General features: G+C 46.9%; 3 protein-coding genes across 3 annotated transcripts; all 3 read right to left on the reverse strand.

Moving 5' to 3' along the window:
* Window positions 1–4,806: 4,806 nt before the first annotated feature.
* PtA15_16A46 (uncharacterized protein) lies at window positions 4,807–5,169 on the reverse strand (the record flags this gene model as incomplete). Its single annotated transcript, XM_053164121.1, has 1 exon — window positions 4,807–5,169. One exon carries the CDS (start codon window positions 5,167–5,169, stop codon window positions 4,807–4,809), a length of 363 nt encoding a protein of 120 aa, XP_053027695.1.
* Window positions 5,170–6,221: 1,052 nt separating this feature from the next.
* PtA15_16A47 (uncharacterized protein) lies at window positions 6,222–6,664 on the reverse strand (the record flags this gene model as incomplete). Its single annotated transcript, XM_053164122.1, has 2 exons — window positions 6,222–6,355; window positions 6,433–6,664. The coding sequence occupies 2 exons, from the start codon at window positions 6,662–6,664 to the stop codon at window positions 6,222–6,224; spliced, it is 366 nt and encodes a 121-aa protein (XP_053027696.1).
* A 5,780-nt stretch (window positions 6,665–12,444) lies between these two features.
* Window positions 12,445–12,909, reverse strand: PtA15_16A48 (uncharacterized protein; the record flags this gene model as incomplete). The annotated part of the gene is made up of 1 exon (XM_053164123.1): window positions 12,445–12,909. The coding sequence occupies one exon, from the start codon at window positions 12,907–12,909 to the stop codon at window positions 12,445–12,447; it is 465 nt and encodes a 154-aa protein (XP_053027697.1).
* Between the last annotated feature and the right edge of the window lie 7,452 nt (window positions 12,910–20,361).

Raw genomic sequence — 20,361 nt, forward strand, 5'->3', positions numbered from 1 at the left:
TGGTCGGAGTGAGTCGATTAGTTGACGAGTTTGTCAAAGGTTTGGTTTTGGGTTTTGGTGATGATGGTGTCATGAACCGGAAGCTTTATCGAGAAGCGTACGGATCCTCCACGCTGATAGAGATGCTGCGGCTTTAGCGGCAAATGGCGCTCATAACCTGTTGTGGTGATAAACCTGGAACAGCAGAATGTGAAGATGATGTTCGTGGAAGGATGATCATTGCATGAGAAAAAGAAAACAAGGAGAGAGAAGAGAGAAAAGAAAAGACAAAGAGACACTCACCTGGAACAGCAGAATGTGAAGATGATGTTCGTGGAAGGATGAGGAAAGGTCCTTCCACGTCTGCTGCTCCAGGTGACTACAAAGGTGAAATGTCACCAGCTGTGATATGTACACAAAAGGTTTGAAGCACAAGCACTTGAGAAAAAGGAACACATGACTACACAACCTCAACATGGGTGATGTGGAATTTTTGAATTTTGGTAATATTAATGGGAGGGTGGATGGTGTGGAGTTTTTAAATCTTGGTAATGATAGGAGGGTGGGTGGTGTGGAGTTTGTGAATCTTGGTAATAATGGGAGGGTGGACAGTGGGTTTGGTGATGACAAAAATTGTTGTCCACAATTGATGCTGTCCTGAAGGTATTGTGTACATGAAGATTTTCTATGTCATTGTATAGATGCAAAATAATAGGTGTAAAATGATAATGAGGATGAGTACAAACCCTTGATATGGCAGCCTCAGTTTGTGTGTTGTGAAAAGCCAATGAAGGGGAAGGAAATTCTGCCAAAGATCATTTCCTTTCTCTGAATCTAGCTTGCTGTTCTGTGGCAGAAGCTCTCCTCCATTGTTCATTGGATTGTTGCATTTTTGCAATTAAAAAAGGAAAGACTTCACTGCAAGAAAAACTCTAGAAACTGCTTGCAGTTGAGATGCAGCAAGCTTGAATCAAGCCTCAGCTCAAGCTGGAGTCAAGCACCCAAATTCCATGCTGGTGCACCTTCAGTGTGTACCTTTTTCAGCATCTCAATGCTTAACATGCTGTAGAGCTCATGCAGTAGGCTGAGACAAATGTTCAACCTTGTGAATGAGCATCCCCCTGAGCACCCTTTTATTTTCTTTTAGAAAACGCTCCATGTGCCATTGAATCCAGCCAGAATAACATAAAAAGGGTATGTGTCAGAATTTGAGCTTGTCAGTCCGCTCACTTTCTTTATCTTATGGTCCTGTCCCCAGTCCATGTTCCAGTCCCAGTTCCTGTTCCCAGTTCCTGTTCCTGTTCCCAGTTCCAGTTCCTGTTCCCAGTTCCTGTTCCTGTTCCCAGTTCCTGTTCCTGTTCCCAGTTCCTGTTCCTGTTCCTGTCCCCAGTTCCTGTCCATGTCACAGTTCCAGTTCCAGTACATGTTGTGTTCCTGTTGTCTTGTGTTACATGCTCTTAGGCCCCCTCTGGATCTTGTGCAGGGGGCTCTCTAGTTGTGTATACGTGTCCGCTCCTCGGATAAGAAATTAATCATTGAGTCTGAGCCTTAAACAACTTGACCCACCTGTGTCCCCCACCACCAGCTCCTCTTTCACCACCCCTCGTCTCCATCGCCTCATCACCTTGATCTCAAATCTCAACAGTATGTACACATGAAAGGGATATGTACATATGAGAGGAATATGTACACATGAAAGGGGAATGTGAGAAGGTGTATTAACACATAGAAGGGATATGTACACATGATGAAAGGGGTATGGATGCATGAAAGGGGTATGGATGCATGAAAGGGGTATGTATGCATGAAAGGGGTATGCGCAGTAAGGGGTATTTGCACATGAAAGGGATATGTAAACATCAAAGGGGTATGTAAACCTGAATGATGAAAGGGTTGAAAAGGATTTAAAAAACTCAAAGGGGACATGTAAACATGAAAGGGTCATGAAAGCATGATGAAAGGGGTATGTATGTGAAAGGGATACATGCACATGAAATGGATACACACACATGAAAGGGATACACGCACATGAAAGGGATACACACACATTAAAGGGATACATGCACATGAAAGGGATACACACACATGAAAGGGATACACGCACATGAAAGGGGTATGTGCACATGAAAGGGGTATGTGCACATGAAAGGGGAATTTTCACATGAAAGGGGAATTTGCAAAGGTATCAACTCAGTATTTTGGAGCCTGTACTCAGTTTTTTGTACCTTAGACTCCCTCTTGCATAAATTATGCAATGTGCATGGAAATTGAATCAACCAGTGCTTGATTCTTGCATGAGGTACAGCTTGCCTTGAGCTCTTGCATCTCAACTGCAAGCAGTTTCTAGAGTTTTTCTTGCAGTGCTTGGTAATCAGAATGGGGAAGCTAAAAATATTTTGTAATCAGAATGGGGAAGTTAATTGAGGTGTGATGAGGGGGACAGAATACTCATCAAAGCAGATGGGTGGTGTCTGATGAGAGTCAAATTGGTTGGGGGAACTAACAGCACATTGTGTGGTTATAAAGTGGTCTGTTGAAGGTGAAGACAGGTAAAATCAGGAAATCTCAAGGTCATAGATGTGTAGCCAAGTCCGATGAAGGAGATTGCTTCAACAGACTTGGTTGTTGGTGTGTAGGTTGCGGTGAGCGGACATTCTACGCCACTTGCCTATATAAAACACCGCGGCCGGTGGTCTTGTGAGTTGGGGACTGGCCTATTTCACCAGAGAGGCCACACGTTCCAAAAAACTGTGCATAGCAATCTATCAGTACTTGGACGGTTTAGCATGGAAGGCTCAAGTGCTCTCACCAGTGCTGATGACCAGAAATCCCATCATCAGGCCAAGCGGCCCTCTGTTTGCCAGCAAGCCCCCAGTCCCCAAGGACAACCTGGTACCTCATGTCAGAGAACAAGTCAGTGGTTGTGTGTTAGTCCTTGAGCGGGAAGCCCTTCTTGGCGCCGTCCGGGTTGCCTGTTGCCATTGTTCTGTGTGAGATCAAGGGGGTGTGAGAAGAGTTGAGATTTTGTGTGTTTGTGAGGGAGAGTTGGATGGGGAGTGGATGGGGCTGGAGAGGGACTTGCAAAGATCCCAAGTCAAGACACCTCTCACGGCTGATGTGGAACCCACGAACCACAAAGTCTTATTCCCATTGGCTCCACAGTTAATCCAGCAAGGGCCATGAATTCCTCGTGTGCAGGAGCCACAAGAACTTCTTGCTCATCACATTTATCAGCTCCACTGTGAGTTTATCACGAGGAGACTGGAGCCAACTGGCCATCCCGTTGTCTCCACCCATTTTTGACAGGGTGGTCGTACCAACAGGGGGCACAGTGTGTTCCATGCGTTTTTCACGGAGCAGATGTCACCTGTTGTATCCACAATCCGAGGCGGTAAGAAGTGCCCCCGGCTTGTAGCCTAGAACTTGGGCAAGTGCCCAGACAGATTTGATCTACCATGTATTAAGGTTCATGTAAAATGGTTGACATGTATTTTGATGTGATGGATTACTTTCTTATACTGTCAAGAGAAAAAACTTCTGGAGAACATTGTCGCACATGGAATTTGGACTCTTCGAGGATTCCTTATCAATTATTAGAACCGGTGGATGAGACCCCAAGAATTCTTCCAACGCATCAGTAAGATTTTGAGTAAGAAACGGAAAAGCCTTTAAACCATAGAAAATCAAAGATGCCCGGTGTCGTGTCTCTTCTTTTGAAAGATTCTCGTCAGGTAAGGTGGTAATTTTGGGTGGAGGTTTGTTGGGCTTGTGTTTCCTCACATCATTCAGACAGAAATATAAGACAAGATACGGATTTCGTTTTTGAAGCTTGATTCCTGCGCCCATTGGTGTCATCTTTTCGCAATCGTCTTTTACAGAAGGGTTGCCAGTCCAATGATTCTTGACTTGTACACCGCAAAATGTGATGTTTTGCTCATCTAGAGCTGCCGTCGGAGTGGATTGAAGGTAAATTGTGAAGATTTCATCAAAACCAGGCTGGTTAGGTTTGCACTGGATTGCTAATCCCCGATATAATTTCCGTAACAGATCCGCTGATGTCGGTGAGTGATCGATGGATATAAAGTGATTCCAAAAAATCCAACCTTCACTCAAGAGCTTCTTTTTGTCTTTTGTGGCGATCGAACGGAGTTCGGATTTCAATTGTTTTTCGCCCCAACCAGTTAAGGTCTGCAGGAAATCTGCCAATCGAACTGAATGCCCAAATGGCATCGCGAGTTCCGCCGAATCGGTATCTGCGTCTGCGGCTAGTTGTGTCCTTCTCATCGTTTCTTGCATGGCTCGCAGTAGAATTATGCGACCAACTAGTTCACCGGCATCGCCCTTGTCAATCATGCCTTTGCGCATGAGAGAGGTAAGCGCTTGAACGCATCGGATTAATCTGGCTTCATCAGATGCCAAGTACTGATTGGCTGCCGAAGAAAGGGTGAATTGGGAGAGATATTCACTTCTGAGTACGAGTTTGGAGTCAATGGAGATGCATTGCGCGGCATGGCTTGCAACGAGGTCGGCAGATACCTCTGAAGCTCCATTCAGTCGCGGTTGTATGGTTGTCCCAAGCAATGCAAAGGCTTGTAGATCGGTCAGGGAGGCGGCCGGAACTGACTTGCCATTCACGCATAGAAGCTTTTCGAGAGCATGTTGGGTCAAGCCTTGGACAATGTCGTTGTCCGAAAGTCCCCTTTTCTTTGCCACATCGGCATACGTACGCCAAAGAGGAGCGCCATAAGATAAGAGTCGAAATGGGGATTGCAATTCATGCCAATCTGCGGGCGGATCCCTAACGTTTACGTCAAAGGTGGAAATCTGTTATATGGGTTTGAAAAGACGAAGATCTTTCGGCATTTCCTCGCCATTCTCTTGAATAGGATCATGGAGTGGATGGTGGTGGAAATTTGAAACGCGAGAGTTGGTATCTGCGAGGACTGCAAAGAATTTGCTTGATTGGGATGGTATCATCCTAAGAGCACTACGAAAAATGCTAAAAAACGATGAATACGAGGAAGAGCCTGCACTCTGGAGTAATCCGCTGGCTTCGTCGATCCCCAATAGCAATCTGAGGTTGCTTTGCTCTATGAAGCTGGTGCTGTCGTGCATCCTCGTTAGTGCCTCCGAAAGTTGGGCAGCTTTCTCGGTGGCAGTCAGAGGAGCCGATTTCGATATCTTGTTCATCTTAGTCCGGACGTCGGCCCAAAAGGGTGGGTCGCCAGTTTGATTGGCCTTTGGGAAGCTATAGTCAATCCATTGGTCCAATCTTTCTTCTCTAGTACCCGATTCTTGAGCAGAGAAGTAATCAGCCACAGTGTGTAAGATTGCAAGAAGCAGATGCTCGTATTGAGTCTTTAGCGTTGCACAATTGGAATCAAGAAGAACGCTAGCTGCATATTGAGATTGCGGCGGACATTCAGGTGAATTTTCCGGGCGGATACAGATGTACACAACACAAATGTGCCTCGACAACTCCTTGAGTAGTCGTGATTTTCCCGTCATCGATGGTCCAATGAATGAAGAATAGGGAGCCAAGTAGGTTTTGGATGTCCACTTGGAGGCAAATTTGTCGAGGGTCTCGAGAGTTGGATACACTATACGTTCAGCCTTTAAATAACGATGATCGAATCCTTCAACAACAATTTTTTCCTGCAGAGGGTGAGGTATTGGAGCAAAAAGCGCCTCGGCTTCATGAGTTGAGGGGGCTTCAAGTGCGGCGACTCGTCTGTCATGATTGATTCTGGAACGCAGCGAAAGCGCAGGATGCTGCACCAAGAATGCAAGTCGGGAAAGTTCTTCTTGAAGCTTTGGGTGTTCGAGGATATCATAATTAGCAACAATAATGTTGAATTTCATTGATCCCTTGAGAAGTTGGGCCCAGCGTTTGTTGAATAATGGGCCTGGAATTGTGCCGAGCCTTCCATCGATGGCTGTTGACAAAGTGCGTTTGAATTTCTCCAGATCTTCAACATACGTTTCGATAACTTGACCTTTGATATGATAATTGGGGTGGGGCGACGATTAACCAACAATCAGGATCAACATTGGATCAATGCAATAGCTACAAATACATACGTGCAGCGTTTTGGCGAGACTCTTCATAATTTTCACCTTTTTTGTTGGAGGGCTCCTGGGACCTATTGTCTGGACTTTTTGCGGACATTTGGACTATTCCGCCTTTGATATTTCAATTGGGAGGGGGGGGGGTATTGATTAGCTATTCATCGGGAGCACCGTCAGACTGAATCCGATGGCTGCAAATACGCACGTTCAACCTTTTGGAGGAATTCTTCATACTTTATAGCGACGTCTGCGTGGAGCTCTTGAAACCGATGGCGCAGATCTTCAGCATATGTTTTGACAACTTCACCTTTGATGTTACACATGTATAGCATGCATGATCAGCCAATAGTCAGGAGTCTCATCGGATGAGCTAGAAACACTTACGATCGACTTCATGATGTGACAGTTTCTCGTGGAGCTCTCCAGTTATATTTTGTGGATCCTGCTCGACTTGATCTTCAGGCCGCTTCTGTTCCTTTTTCAAGGCATTGGAGGTGGAGATTAGCCGGTGTGCAGAAAGGTGCGAGTTTCTGTTGGGCGGTGGTGCTGTTCTCGGGTATCTCCAAGACGATTTCAAGTTGAGGGTAAGGCGAAACAGACCCTGAAAAGCCTTCATCTTGTGTGGTGTGGTGTGGGTGATGATCACTTTGTTTACGGGGGATCAAGCGGGAACCGGCGAGTTCCTGTTTGCTTACCGGGAGCGCAGCGGTCCCCTCGTTCCACCGGGGGACCGGCGCGCCGGGGGCGCCTCGCGAAGCGAGCCTCTGGAAGAGGAGAGGCCCGCGAACTTAACACAAGTCCCTCCCTCACGCCTACGCTCGGGGGGGCCCGAAGGGCCCGCCTCCCGAAGGGAGGGACTTGCACCTAAAGTCGGCTTACAAGGGGGAGAGCTACCAGCCAAAGGGTGTGGAGTTGATCTCACCCCCCTCTTTTCCCCAGTAGCTCTCGCATAAACCTCTGGCCCTTTGCACCTTTAGAAGCGCAAGGCGTCCAGCATACTGATTCCAGCTTGAAAAGCCCAAATATCTCTATCCCCTCCCAATAATCCACGTGTAAATAAAATAACATTGTAACCAATCCGACCTCTTCAAGCCCGGATATCCCAATAGATATATCCGGTGCTAAATGCATGAACAAGATTTCGACTAGACTAACAATCATGATCATCAGATTCCAGAATCTATGGATTTAACACTGCCAACTGGCTGTATTTAGTCAAAAACCCGTGAGAGGGTCCATGGACCGATGATCCGAATGGATCCGCACCTGTCAAACTCGACTTCCGAAAAAACCAGGGGATGATGGACTACAAATTACAAACCACTCGCTATTTTTGGCCAATTGTTTCCAAAAAAAAAAAGGGAATACACCTGAGAAGCAAGGCTACAGCTTTGTCTACTCAGAATTATTTTTGAGAGGTTCTGTTTTTTTTAAATAGAGGTTGAGTTTAAAAAATGTGAAAATCAGGCCAATTTCTCAAAGTGCTCAGGCCGCGCGGCTGACTTTTGGCGTAAGCCTCTCCTACGGAGAGTCCCTTCGGGACCCCCGTTCGAGAGGCTTTGTTAAGCTCGAGAGGCCCGGCGGTGTCGTGTTTCACCCGCCTCCCTCTGAAACGAGGGGCTTGTGTTAAGCTAGTTTAAGCTACATTAGAGCGGGAGGTGGGCCAAGTCCAAGGCACGGGAATACACTACGGTGCAGTTGGACGGTGGGCGGACGTCCGCGCCAACGTTGGCCGCCCCCCATCTGCCCCTGAGGCTGCAGGAAAGGTTTGCAGAGCGGACGTTGGGAGGAGGAAAAGTCCAGAAGGTCGGGCTGACCCAAACTTAACACAAGCGTACCCTCCGGATTGGGGGAGCGTAGCGACCTCCAAAGGAGGCCAAAGTATAAGACGCTCAGTGGAGTGAATGCAAATCTGACGACAAGAGATGCGTCACAGATCGGTCAGCCTCGCTCGGTATCGTGTCCAACCTCGGTGAGTTAATTGCACATACCTGACAACAAGAGATGCGTGGCAGATCGGTCAGCCTTGCTCGGTATCGTGTCCAACCTCGGTGAGGAAAGGTTGGAACCGGTACCGGCGAGCTGTGTTAGACTAGGTACAAGGCGCAGCCGCAGTATGCAAGTATGTACAAAGGGTTTGATACATGCATGTAATGATGGATAAACTTGGGATGAGTTAAGTTTACCATCTTGGCTGTCCCGGCCCTCTAACACAAAGGAGGGACTTGCCTCTAAAGTCGCATGTCTGGCCCTACAGGATCAAGACAAATGGCAGGGAGGATGCCACACTACCCCATTTTCCCCAATATCACCCTCTAGACTTCCAATCCTCTCCTTGCCTTTAGCACCAGCTTCTTAGCTTATTTCACCCCACTTCAAACTCCCCTGTATCCATCCCCCCTGGTAAGGAACATCCTGTAAATGTTGTTACATGGTGGATTTCTGTACCCAATCCCCCCCTTTGAGCACGCGCGGGCTCAGGGAATTTCAAATTTTGAGCCCAAAAACCGCTGGATCACCACTCCAGAACCACTTCCCAGTAGGTGGAGTGGGCTAGTAATTATGTGTGTCAGCTAGGTAAAAAAAAACTGTGAAATGGAAGCTGAGATTGCAGGCTACAAGTCTGTCTACTCAGATTTTTTTTAAACTAAAAACTACATTTTTAAAAACATTTTGAAAAGAAAATATGTGTTTTTTGCCAGAAATTCTTGAGTGTGTAGGGCCAATGGTGTGACTTTAGAGGTAAGCCTCTCCTTTGGAGACGCAAGCTTGGGGCTGACCTCGACAGCGGCTAGGCCACAAATTCCACCCGGATGTTGGGCTTCAAGCTGGGATTACCCAGACGTCCGCTGTGGGGCCCAGCTGGGTGATGATGACATCCAAGATGTGAAAAAGAGTTGCATGGAGGAGTTGATCCGGCGATCAAGCCATGATGCAGTCAGATGCTGTTCACTCACCAGTGCAATCTCACGACCACTACGGGAACAACAATCCTGATGATATCCACTGCCACAGTCAACATCATATACCACACCCCCTACTTTTCATGAAGAGCAAACAGTGCAAAGTCCAACATTTTTTTTTCTTCTATGTAAAATCCGCCAGCACGCTTGGCAGATTGTACTGGTGGTCTCAGGAAACTCACTTTTTCAAGTGAGTTTCTGACCTTGGGCCAACGGAAAGGTTGACTAGTCCGGTGACTCATCGGGAAGTTTGGCTCATTTCCAGGGGCAGCTAACCTGTTGAGGACCTTGAGGGCGAGCCAACCATGCTGACCCACCGGACAGATGGGTTGGCCGGACCCATCAGACAAGCCAACCATGCTGCCTTGCGGGTCGGCATGGTCGGACTAGGTCCGCCTGCCCTTCCCGTCAGTAGGAACAGCCGACGGGAGGTCGGGTAGGGTCAGGCCAACCTGTGTTAGAAAATTATTCAAGATTGCATAGTACATATCCAAACTATGTACTTACTCAACAGCCAAACCTAGTAGAGTGATACTGCTTGTTCCCAAAACCTAACCTTGTATGTAGACTATATCACCAGGAAAAATAAACTGTCACTAGACTACAGGTGACATCAGCCTAAGTCCACTGAGCTACCCACCAGCTGCACAGTTGGCCACATGGACAGCCCCTGTAGGAAACAAAGGGGCCATTGTAGCCTAGTTGTGGTAGCACCAGAGCTGGAACAAAGTGACAGTCATTGTTGCTTGATGTCACCTGATGTCTGGTGACAATTGATTTTTCCTGGTGTATGTGGTAGCCCGGCCCGGCTCCTATTCTCTTTCCTCATCAAGATTAGTAGACCGGGCCCAGACGTGTGGAGAGCTTACCACACCACGCTATCATTGTATAGGTTAGTGTTGTCATGCAATGTTATTGAGATTAAGAGAACGGAACCGGATGTGTGGAGAGCTTACCACACCGTGCTATCATTGTATAGCCCTGAGTCCTTATAGGTTAAAAGCCGGCTCATCCGTCTTACACATTTTGTTATCCTGTGTTCTCTGAAACGACGTTTGGTCAAGGAGTGAATGAGCTCAAGGCAGCAGAAGAAGAAAGAATTAGATAAAAAGATAAAAGATTGAGAAGAAAATTACAAAAAAGAGATAGAAGAGAAAAAGAAAGAAGAGCAAGAATATTACAAAAGAAGAAGAGAATAAGTGCTTAGAAATAGAGATAAACCACCTCATCTGCTGCCCGAGACTCCTCCACCCCCAATGGTGAATCCCAACGCTGCTGAAGCCGCTTTTGCGCAACTTCAACAACAAGTCAACAACTTGTCAGCCCAACTTGCCCACCTCAACGCTGCACCCCCCACACCTGCAGTTTGATCGAACATCCAATCTTGACAGAACATCATCTACTCAAAGTTCTTGAACAAGCCCCTAACCATGCACAAGGAGCTTAACCCCAACCATCCTGTGCTTGGCACTGATGGCATTCACTTCCAACTCTGGAGAAAAGCGCTAGATAGGACTCTAGCGCATGCCTTCTGCGTCGCCGCCTTGTTCCTCAACACACTCACCAACTTTGACAGCCTGAAACAAGAAGAATTGGTCATTGTTGACAGTCTGATTTGCAACACCCTTGAGCCAACCTTGCTTGACATAGTACAAGCCACTACCCATGAATCGACCAAGGCGCTCTACGAGTTCATCGTCTCGCAATGCCCACATTCCAACTGCCGTCACAAGATCGCCCTACTCAGCAAGGTTGATAGCTGACCCAAACTTAGGGCCTGTACCATAGCCAGAATTTCCAAATTTCAATTTCGAGCCCAATTTCACTTTCATCAAAACATGAAATTCACACACTCAAAATTCATTGACCCAAAATGATGTACCATGGCACCAACTCAGCCCTGGCTTCCCAGCACACCAACTCAGCCCTGGCTTTCCGGCAAAGAATGCAACTCACCTCACATCCACCCAGCCCATACAAAAACCCCACAGCACGGTCAATCAACCCCCCAACATCATCACATCTACTCACTCCTCCCCTCCCACCAGCCATTGCATTGCACCTCCAGCCCCGGCCTATTGCCCCCCCCCCTCTTACCCAAAAATTTCAAAGCCACACTGCGTCTTGCTCACAATGGACCCACAGTTGTTCACTGCCAGCATAGCTGTTATTCTACTCGCAAAACAGATGAATCACGGTCAACCATACTATGGAGACGGCGGACAAGCAACCCATGTCAATTTCTTATTAAATTTTGCCAGAGAGGAATTGTTCTACGAAGTCACCTCAATGAAACGACCAACCTTTGATGCGCTTATCACCAAGCTTTGGAGCCAAGGGTTGCTTGCAGATGCCGTTACCGCATAGCCAAAAAGCTATGGGAGCAATATGTATCTTACACTTCTAGAGACTGAGCAGAGTGATGAGCAGAGTGAATCATATGTCTGTAGCAGTCGTTTCTTTTTCAGGTTTCCCTAGTCCAATTTACATATTTTTCTTCCTCCACATGGGCAAACTCCCATATTGAACTTGCATGATCATTTGTCTTGCTTACAATCTACATTGTACAATGTACTCACTCAGAATGACCGGTGTTTACCGGTCATTGAGAGGCTTCAGCTCAATGACCGGTGAGACCGGTCATCCTCGATGACCTCTCTCAATGCTGAAGCAAGCAGCTTCCGGTGAGACCGGTCATCCTCGATGACCTCTCTCAATGCTTAAGCAAGAAGCTTCCGGAGAGGCTTCAGCTCAATGACCGGTGAGACCGGTCATCCTCGATGACCTCTCTCAATGCTGAAGCAAGCAGCTTCCGGTGAGACCGGTCATCCTTGATGACCTCTCTCAATGCTGAAGCAAGCAGCTTCCGGTGAGACCGGTCATCCTCGATGACCTCTCTCAATGCGCAAGCAGATTCCGGTGAGACCGGTCATCTTTGAACTCTCTTGATGCTCAAGCAAGCAGCGAGACGCCGAGAGGAACTCCCCTCTCGGCAATACCAGCTCGGCCGGAGGAGAGTCTCTCTTGGCGAGCCATGTTACCAGCTTGCCGAGAGGGACTCTCCAAAGAGCTCAAGCAAGCCGCTTTTCATCTCGATGACCTCACTCAATGCTGAAGCAAGGAGCTTTTCATCTCTCAATGACCGGTGTTTACCGGTCATCGAGAGGCACCGGTGTTTACCCGTAATCGCGAGGCTTCAGCTTGATGAAGAGTCAGACCGGTAATCCTCGATGACCAGTGAGGCTTGAATTGGGTTGAGTCATCTTGATGACCGGTCAGACCGGTCATCAATGTCCTTATAGGATAAGCAACAGCCGGGATGAAGAGAAAAAATTGAAGATTGGGCAGAATACAGAAGCAGTGAAACACAGACTCAAGGGATAGCTGTAAAACAGTGTATATACATTGTGTGCGTCAATGGAGTGGGGGAACATCACGCGAGAAGCTCCTTGGCACAAGCTTGTGTTTGCACAAGAACCTCTTTGGCAAGCCACTTTTGGACTATGTTTGGCGAGGTTGTTTGAACTAACTTCAGGAAGGTTCGTGCTTTGGTGTTATCTTCAATGATGCTGATGTAGTCAACAAACTCATCGTCCGGGATGTCGTCTCCAAACATTTGCTGAAGTTTTTCAAGGGCGCATTCGGATGAGCTTTCGTTGGTGGTGGGCGAGGTATTGGCAAGTCTGGAAAAATGATTTTGGTTAGAGGCAATAGATAGCATTGCTCCAACAAGGTCTTTGGATCCCTCCGAAGCCTTTCCAATGGCAGAAATGAGCCCGGTGATCCCATTGCTCAAGATATCATTCTTGCCTTCGCGGATCCTTTTTGGGATGGGTTGACTGGGGGATGGTTGAGCCGAGTTGCCAAGATCCTCCTCCTCATTGACATCAGCTTCCATCGCCAGTTGTCGCTTCAAAGTTGCCAACGCTTTCTTGTGGTTTAACTGAGGGGCTTCTGGGGGGGACAAAGGAAGCTCTGGTTCTTGATATCCTGGGAAGCCGGTATCTGCCAATTCGCCCGACGCAACAGTTCCAAGGAAGACATCTTCGGCGAGGTGGAAGAGTGGGAATGACTTTCCCTTGAGCTTATCGAAATTTCGTCTTGGGTGAGCTGCAAACAGCTCACCCCAAGTCCTTGGATCTGCGGTTGGAGTCAAGCCTTCTTTGTCCCAACCAAACCCGGACTGGTTGCAAAGAAACTTGAAGTCTTGATATATTTTCCGAATCGCACCTTTCTGGTTTTGGATCTGTTGAACATCGAGGCTGGTCCCACAGGCCTTGTTCAAGTCAGCTGCAAGCAGAGGCCAGGCATCCTTCTTCAAGCCAGCGTTGTCGGTGGCATGTCCATGCCAAGAGTAGTCCAGGACAAGTTCAAGCATCTTTTTCTTCTGGTCGAGGGTCCAGTTATGAGGTTCTTTCCGCTGTTTGGTGGCTTTGACTGGCTGATTTGTGGCTTTGAGAGGGAGTTTCATTGCTTCTGGCTGGTGTTTAGCACTGGGCTTGGTCATAGTTTGTTGGATTGCAGAAGAAGACAAAGGTGATTGTAGAAGAAGACAGAGGGGAAGTGTGCAGTTTTGGTAATGATGTTGAAGACAAGAGTGGGTTTGGAAATGTGTGCAACACCAAGGAATTGTGGAGGCAACCTTTTTATGATGGGAGGAGTCAGTGATTTGAGTTGGATACTGTGGTTGCCGTCAATTTCACAAATCAAGCAGTATCCATTGGTGGTCATTCTCAAAATTATCAACGTGTGGTACACCATTTCAATTTTGGAGCGGGAAATTGAAATTTTGCAAAAATTTGCGAAAATTGGGGTCTATGGTACAGGCCCTTAGCTAATGATTCAACCCTAGTTAAGTGGACTCAACTTGGGACCAACCTTTCTCAGCTGAAGATTACACTGGACGAAGCGCTTGGCATCTTTTTTCAAAGCTCTTACAAACCTCTGGCCGGTGTGGATTGGACCACTTTTGTCTTCAGCGTATTGCAAACTCTCAATGCCAAGACGTCCCCGTTGTTGAAAGATGTTGCGTTGGTGATCCAATTTGCAACAAGCAAGGGCAAGACCAAGGGGAAAACAGCTGATCCAAATTTGATGGACCTTGACCGCATCAATGCTTTCCAAGGCCGCTCTTCTGGGAAGTACATCAGCCCTCATCTAAGATCCACAATGCCTGATAAATCCCAAGTCAGTCACCCCAGGTTCTTGGTTGATCGGGCCCGTTTCTTCAAAAGAAAAGGACAGTTGGAGGAACTTTGGGCAAAGCACAGTACTATCTGCGACTACTGCCATAAGGATGGTCACTGGTACCCTGATTGCATTGACTACTGGCGAGTGGTGGCATTGAATGAAACTGAACAACCACCAGCTGATTACAACTCAAAGACGTCAACTTACATTCCTCCAAGATGTTCCAAATGTCACGTCCGCAAAGTTGAATTCCCAAATGTTTCTGAAGGTGTTTTGCTTGACTCCGGTGCTTTGGCTCACGTGAGTGGCGATTCATCCCTCTTCATTCCTGGATTGAAGCTGAAAAGACCGCAAACGTTCTATCTTGCTGTATCTGAATGCAATGTAACCCTTGACAGAATTGGGACAGTGAAGATACCAACTCCGACAAGGACCATCACCATCCATGATGTATATCATGTACCCGGCGTCAATGGTATCATTTTGTCAACTGGCCGCTTGTTGTCGGACGGTTGGAGGTTGTCTTATGAGGGAAAAAAGGCCACACTATTTGATCCCTTTCTTAACTCCTACTCCACTGTATTTCACAACTACTGTTGGAGCCTGAAAACAGCATGCAATGCTACAATCAAGAAAGTCACATCAGTACCTTCTTTTGACCCCTATGTCTGGCATAGGGATGGCAATCGGGCGGGTTTGGGCCGCAATATTAGTGGGCGGGTCGGGCCAGGTCATTTTTACTGAAATGGCTGCCCAACCTGAGCCTGTTTATTAGTCGGGTCGCCCGTGGGCTGCCGACAGACCCCAGCCAGAAATGATATAATAAAAAAATCTTGTATTTTGGTAGGAAGGGTTGATGCAGTGGTTTCTACACCATATGCATCACAGCAAAATACAAAGGAATTGATAAAAAGGAAATATAGGGAGTTGAGTTACATTGCCGCAACTCGCTTTGCAGCTAGCTCTTCCTGGCCTTGATCCAGTCTTGAGTGCAGATTAAAGCCTCAACTGATTCCTCTTTCAGGTGCATTTGATAGTTGTCAAGAACCCGCCCACCCGTAGAGAATGCCAATTCAGAAGCAACCAAGGTAGTTGGGATCATCCAAGGCTCAGGTATTCCTTCATTTCTTTCCAGGTCGGTACTAGGAGGAACCTCAATGTTGTCCTTGTTCTGAGAGGTTTGCCGCGCCATAGTTGGAGTCTCCGTGGTTTTTGGCGGTCTCACGAAGTCAGATATCTGGCCAATCGGACTGACTTGCTAGTATATACAATATCTGCTCCGGGGGATCCCGGTGGGCAGGGATACGGGGGGCGCCCGTTGGGCACCCGTCGGGCTACCCGGACCCGCCCAATTTCTGCTGCGGGTCTGGCGGGCTGGGTCAACTTTTGAATATTCCCCAAAATGCCGGCCCACGCCCAGCCCAAACCCGGCCGGGTTCGGGCGGCCCATTGGCGGGCCCGCCCGATTGCCATCCCTAGTCTGGCATGTTGCCTAGGACATGCATGTGAGGATATTGTTTGGACGTACCTCCGTGTGAATTTCCCCAATCTGAAGCTCAAAGTCACGTCTTTATTTTGTGAGCGCTGTGCGAAGTCAAAGAGCGTTGACAAGAAGACCATGGTACTTGGTTCCCAAATTCCCTGGGACAAACCGCTTGACTTCATGGTTTCCGATTAAGGATGGCTAATGGGCAGCCCGGCAACATCCAAACAAGGGGTTTGAGCTATTTCTTGAACGGGCCTCTCATCTAAATAAATAGTCTAGAACCCCAGAGGCTATCTTGTCTGGTTCATGATCAAAAAAATTGATTGGCGCAATTGGAGCCCGCAGGTGGCCCATTGGAAAGCCTGCCCATTAGCCATCCTGATTTCCGATGTTGCAGGACCGTTTGATTACAACATCAGTGGGAGCTGCTACATTGTCACCCTCCGTGATCATGCGAGTATGTACACTTACTGTACTTCAATGATTGCTAAATCCAATGTGCCGGCGAGGATCATGTTGTGGATGCATCACATCAAGAATAAGTTTGGGTGTTATCCGTCTCACCTTTTTTGTGACAATGCCCCCAAATACGTTGAGTCCCTCAAGCCGCTGCTAGAAGAAGCTGGAGTTGCATTAGCTCCAGCAACACCGTATAGACCTCAGCAAAATGGAGATGCCGAACGGCTCAACCGCACGTTGGGTGATATGGCCCGTACCCTGTTACATGAAAGCAATTTTCCGCGGAGGTTTTGGAGTTACGCCTACTCGACGGCAGCCTATATGCACAACAGGATCCCAAGCTCAAGGACGGGCGACAAGTGTGCTGTGCAGCTGTTCTATGGGACTGACCCTGATCCAAACAGCATCTTCCCTTTTGGAGCCAAGGCCATTGTTCACATACCAAAAGAGCTCGCAATAAACTAGATGAGCGTGCTCAAGAGGGTCTTCTGCTTGGATATCCGGATGCGGGCCTCGGCTGTTTATTCTGGCTTCCCGTGGAGAAAAGAATGGTCCATTCAGCATCTGTTTGTTTCCCTGACTTCCAGAATTTTCCAATCAAGAGATATCCCAAAAAGACCAATCTTGAGCTCATCTTGAATAAAATCCTTCTCCAACTTGGGGAAGAGAAGACTGAAGAGTATGCAGCAGAGGAACAAAAACAGCTTGCTCACCTACATGTTGGACCCAAACACAAGCTTCCAAGGACGATCAAGCAGGCGCTTTCGGCGAAGGACGCGGAGGAATGGTGAATGGCGGCAACATACGAGATGGGAAAATTTGGTGAGTTGGGGGTCTGGGAACCAGTGGATGCGCACAAAGGCGTGAAGGTGTTGGGCGCACATTGGGTATTCTCTATCAAGAGGAAGCAAGATGGGTCAGTTGATAAATTCAGAGCAAGATACGTTGCTGAAGGTTTTAATCAGCGGATGGGAGAAGATTGTAACAAGAAATACGCACCTACAGACTTGTTGAACACCCTGCAGCTTCTGATTGTCATTGCACTGAAATACAACTATCCCACTGCAAATTTTGAAGTCAGATCGGCCTACCTGTATAGTCCTATTGAGGAAGAGGTCTATGTTCAGCCTCCTATTGAAATCTGTCCTGAGCTAAAAGGAAAAGTGATGCTCCTCAAGAAGGTAATTTATTGCACAAAGCAGGCGGCGAGGTGCTGGTGGAAATTCTTCAAGCAAACGGTTGAAGGCCTCGGCTTCGCGGCTAGTGAAATAGAACCATTGTTATACCTTTTCAAGAAAGACACCGGTTTTGTGATTATCTGGTTGCATGTTGACAACGGGTTTGTTTTGGCGTCCAATCAGGGACTGCTGGATGAGCTGCGCAGAGGTATGACTATGACCTCGAGATTAAGTGGTCGTCTTCCGTTGAGGGACTAGTTGGCATCAACATAAAAATGAAGAAGAACAGTACGGAACTCAGTCAAAAATTGCTAGCTGAACAAACAGTTGCCAAATATCACAGGAAGGCTTACCAGCAAGACTTGCCTTTGACGTCAAATGATCTAGAAATTTCTGCAGGCAACCCGATGGATCCAACGGAATACCGCTCAATTATAGGATTGGCACTCGACCAGATATAGCTTTTCCCGTTAACTTGTTGGCGCGCTTTTCTGCGAATCCATCGGTCAAACATTGGGAGGCTCTGGATGTTTGATCAGATACGTGAAGAAAACGGTGGATTGAAAATTGGTTTACACGGCGAGCGGGGTGGGTCTTCAGTTGTGGACGGTGTGGTGCGCTATCCGGTACACGCGGTGTCAAGATCAAGATTCGTGGCGGCGCTGTGGTGCTCCATTCCAAACCATAAGTAGTATTTTATTGCTTTTCTTTACATACATTCATCATTACATTTCCCATTTCCCCCATAACCCTTCACAAATACTTCATTATTATTGCATATTCAGATTCTACGCCAAATTTAACCTATAGTCACTCATACATAGTACCCCCTTATCTTCAATGGTTCAGTAGTTATATAAGGATATAAGACTTACAGACAACCTACATTCTTCATTAGTTACAATACTCATTTCATTAGTAACCTACTTGAATCATTACAGTACATTCCTTTTACATATTTATTCTCACATACTAAACCCTTTACATACATTTCTCATTATGTACTATGCCTATTGTACACATTACATCATTGGATCTGTGCTTACCTCTTTCAGTAGTGCTCATCATTACAAGTAGTTACTATGTTCTCATCACTCTTCCCCATTAGTACATTCTTTTATTCCCATAACCAGCATTCCCCTTTCAGCATTGCTCATCATTACATACTGTTACTATGTTCACATCACTCTTCCTCATTTGTACAACCTTCATTCTCATAGCCAGAACTCCTTATTGTCTGTGCTCATCCTTCCTTCACATAAGAACTGTCTTTCCCCCCTCACTTGTACCTTATGCAGAATTTATAGATAATTTTAGATACAGAAATTATAAGTGCCCATTCTCATCAACCCCTTGCCATTAAACCTTGCCATTGCATTCCCCACTCTCATCACTCCTCAAACTCTCTTACCCTCAGTAGCCAGTAGTTAAAGCTCATAGTACTAGCTCCTAAGATCAAGCAGAAATCAGCCACACCTTTTTCTTCTTTTTCTTAGTGTTACTCTCATCCCCTCAGCATTAGTCAGGAAGGCAGCCTCATCAGCACCCTTGCATAGCTTACATTAGTACTAGTGTTGCTATCCATTTCCCTTCCAAGCTCTATTCTCCCCCTTGAGTAGTTCCACAAGTGGTGTCCCAACAGTGGCCTTTCTATACTTCAGATATCTTCAGCTCTAGTAACACTCTTACCATCAGCTACATACTACTTCACCTACACTCCTCATACTCCTTTCTTTACAAATCAACTCCCTGCTTTTAGAATCAACTTCAACCAACAGTAACACTATCAGCATCTCCACTATCAACCTTCAACACCCTTCAGATTTAGAGTCAACTTATCTGCTTCAATCATGTCTGACCAAGGATCTCCCAACACCAATGCTGCTCCCAGTCTTTACCCTCCAGTGGATCCATCCAGTAATGCTGTAGTTCAGGACTCCACCACTTCCAACACTGGTCAGACTCAGGTTCCTCCCAATGGTCCAGGTTATCAACCTTCTTCCAATGCTCCAGATCCCCAGGGTTCTTCTACTCCACAAGTCAACTCCAGTTCTTACAGACCTCCACCTGGACCTCAGACTTCCAGTATCCCTAGATACACAGGATATAGAGATACCAATCAGCTTTCAGAAGATTCAGAAGATTTAAATGCACCACCACCCCGCTTTCCCAGGTTCCAGCGCCAAAGGGATGACTCAACACACTCTACCAGGTCCAACACTCACTTTTTAAATAGGGAACCAGCTATGCCTAGGTATGAGGATCCTGTCAGCAGAGGAGTAAAGATCAAACCCATGGACAAAGAGCTCTTCTTTGATGGAACCAACATGCCTGTGGAGAAGTTCATTAGAAGGTATGAAAGTGCTGGAAGAGATGATGGTGCTAACTCTAAGGAACTGGCTGGACAAATCATTGCTTTTATCAAAGGGTTGGACCTTAAGGATGAAGTGGAAGACATGTCAGGCCATGAAAACTTGGATTGGGAAACCCTGAAGAAACAGCTACTCACCAGGTTTGGAACTTCTCAGCCATTGGTCAGATATACCAGGGAGGATCTCAGGAAACTAGTCTACAAATCTTCCCAGGATGGAGGAATCAGCACCTTGGAAACCTTCAACACATTCAGAAACAAGTTTGAAACCATCACTCACTACTTGGTAAGAATGGGGTACAGTACCAGCCTGGAGGAATTCAGACACCTTCTTTTGGAAACTCTTCACAAGGATCTGGATCAAAGAGTTACTAGGAGCTTGATGAGGGACAATCAAATGCTAGCCTCAAAGGATGGAGGTGATATCTTGCCAGACACTGAAACTCTTCTTACCTACATTCACCAGGAAGTTTACTCAAGATCAGTGGTCAACAGAAGGACTGAATGGAGGGCAGAAGAGAAATTCACTTTGGACAACTCACCTAGGACCTTCAAACCCACACCTGCTACTCAGGGAACTGCTCCTACTGCTTCTATTTCTCTGGACAAACAAGTGGAACTCCTTACCAAAAAACTTGCATCCCTCACTGCTGGCAAAGGACTACC

The sequence above is a fragment of the Puccinia triticina genome, chromosome 16A, assembly GCF_026914185.1.
Source record: "Puccinia triticina chromosome 16A, complete sequence".
NCBI classification, from domain to species: domain Eukaryota; kingdom Fungi; phylum Basidiomycota; class Pucciniomycetes; order Pucciniales; family Pucciniaceae; genus Puccinia; species Puccinia triticina.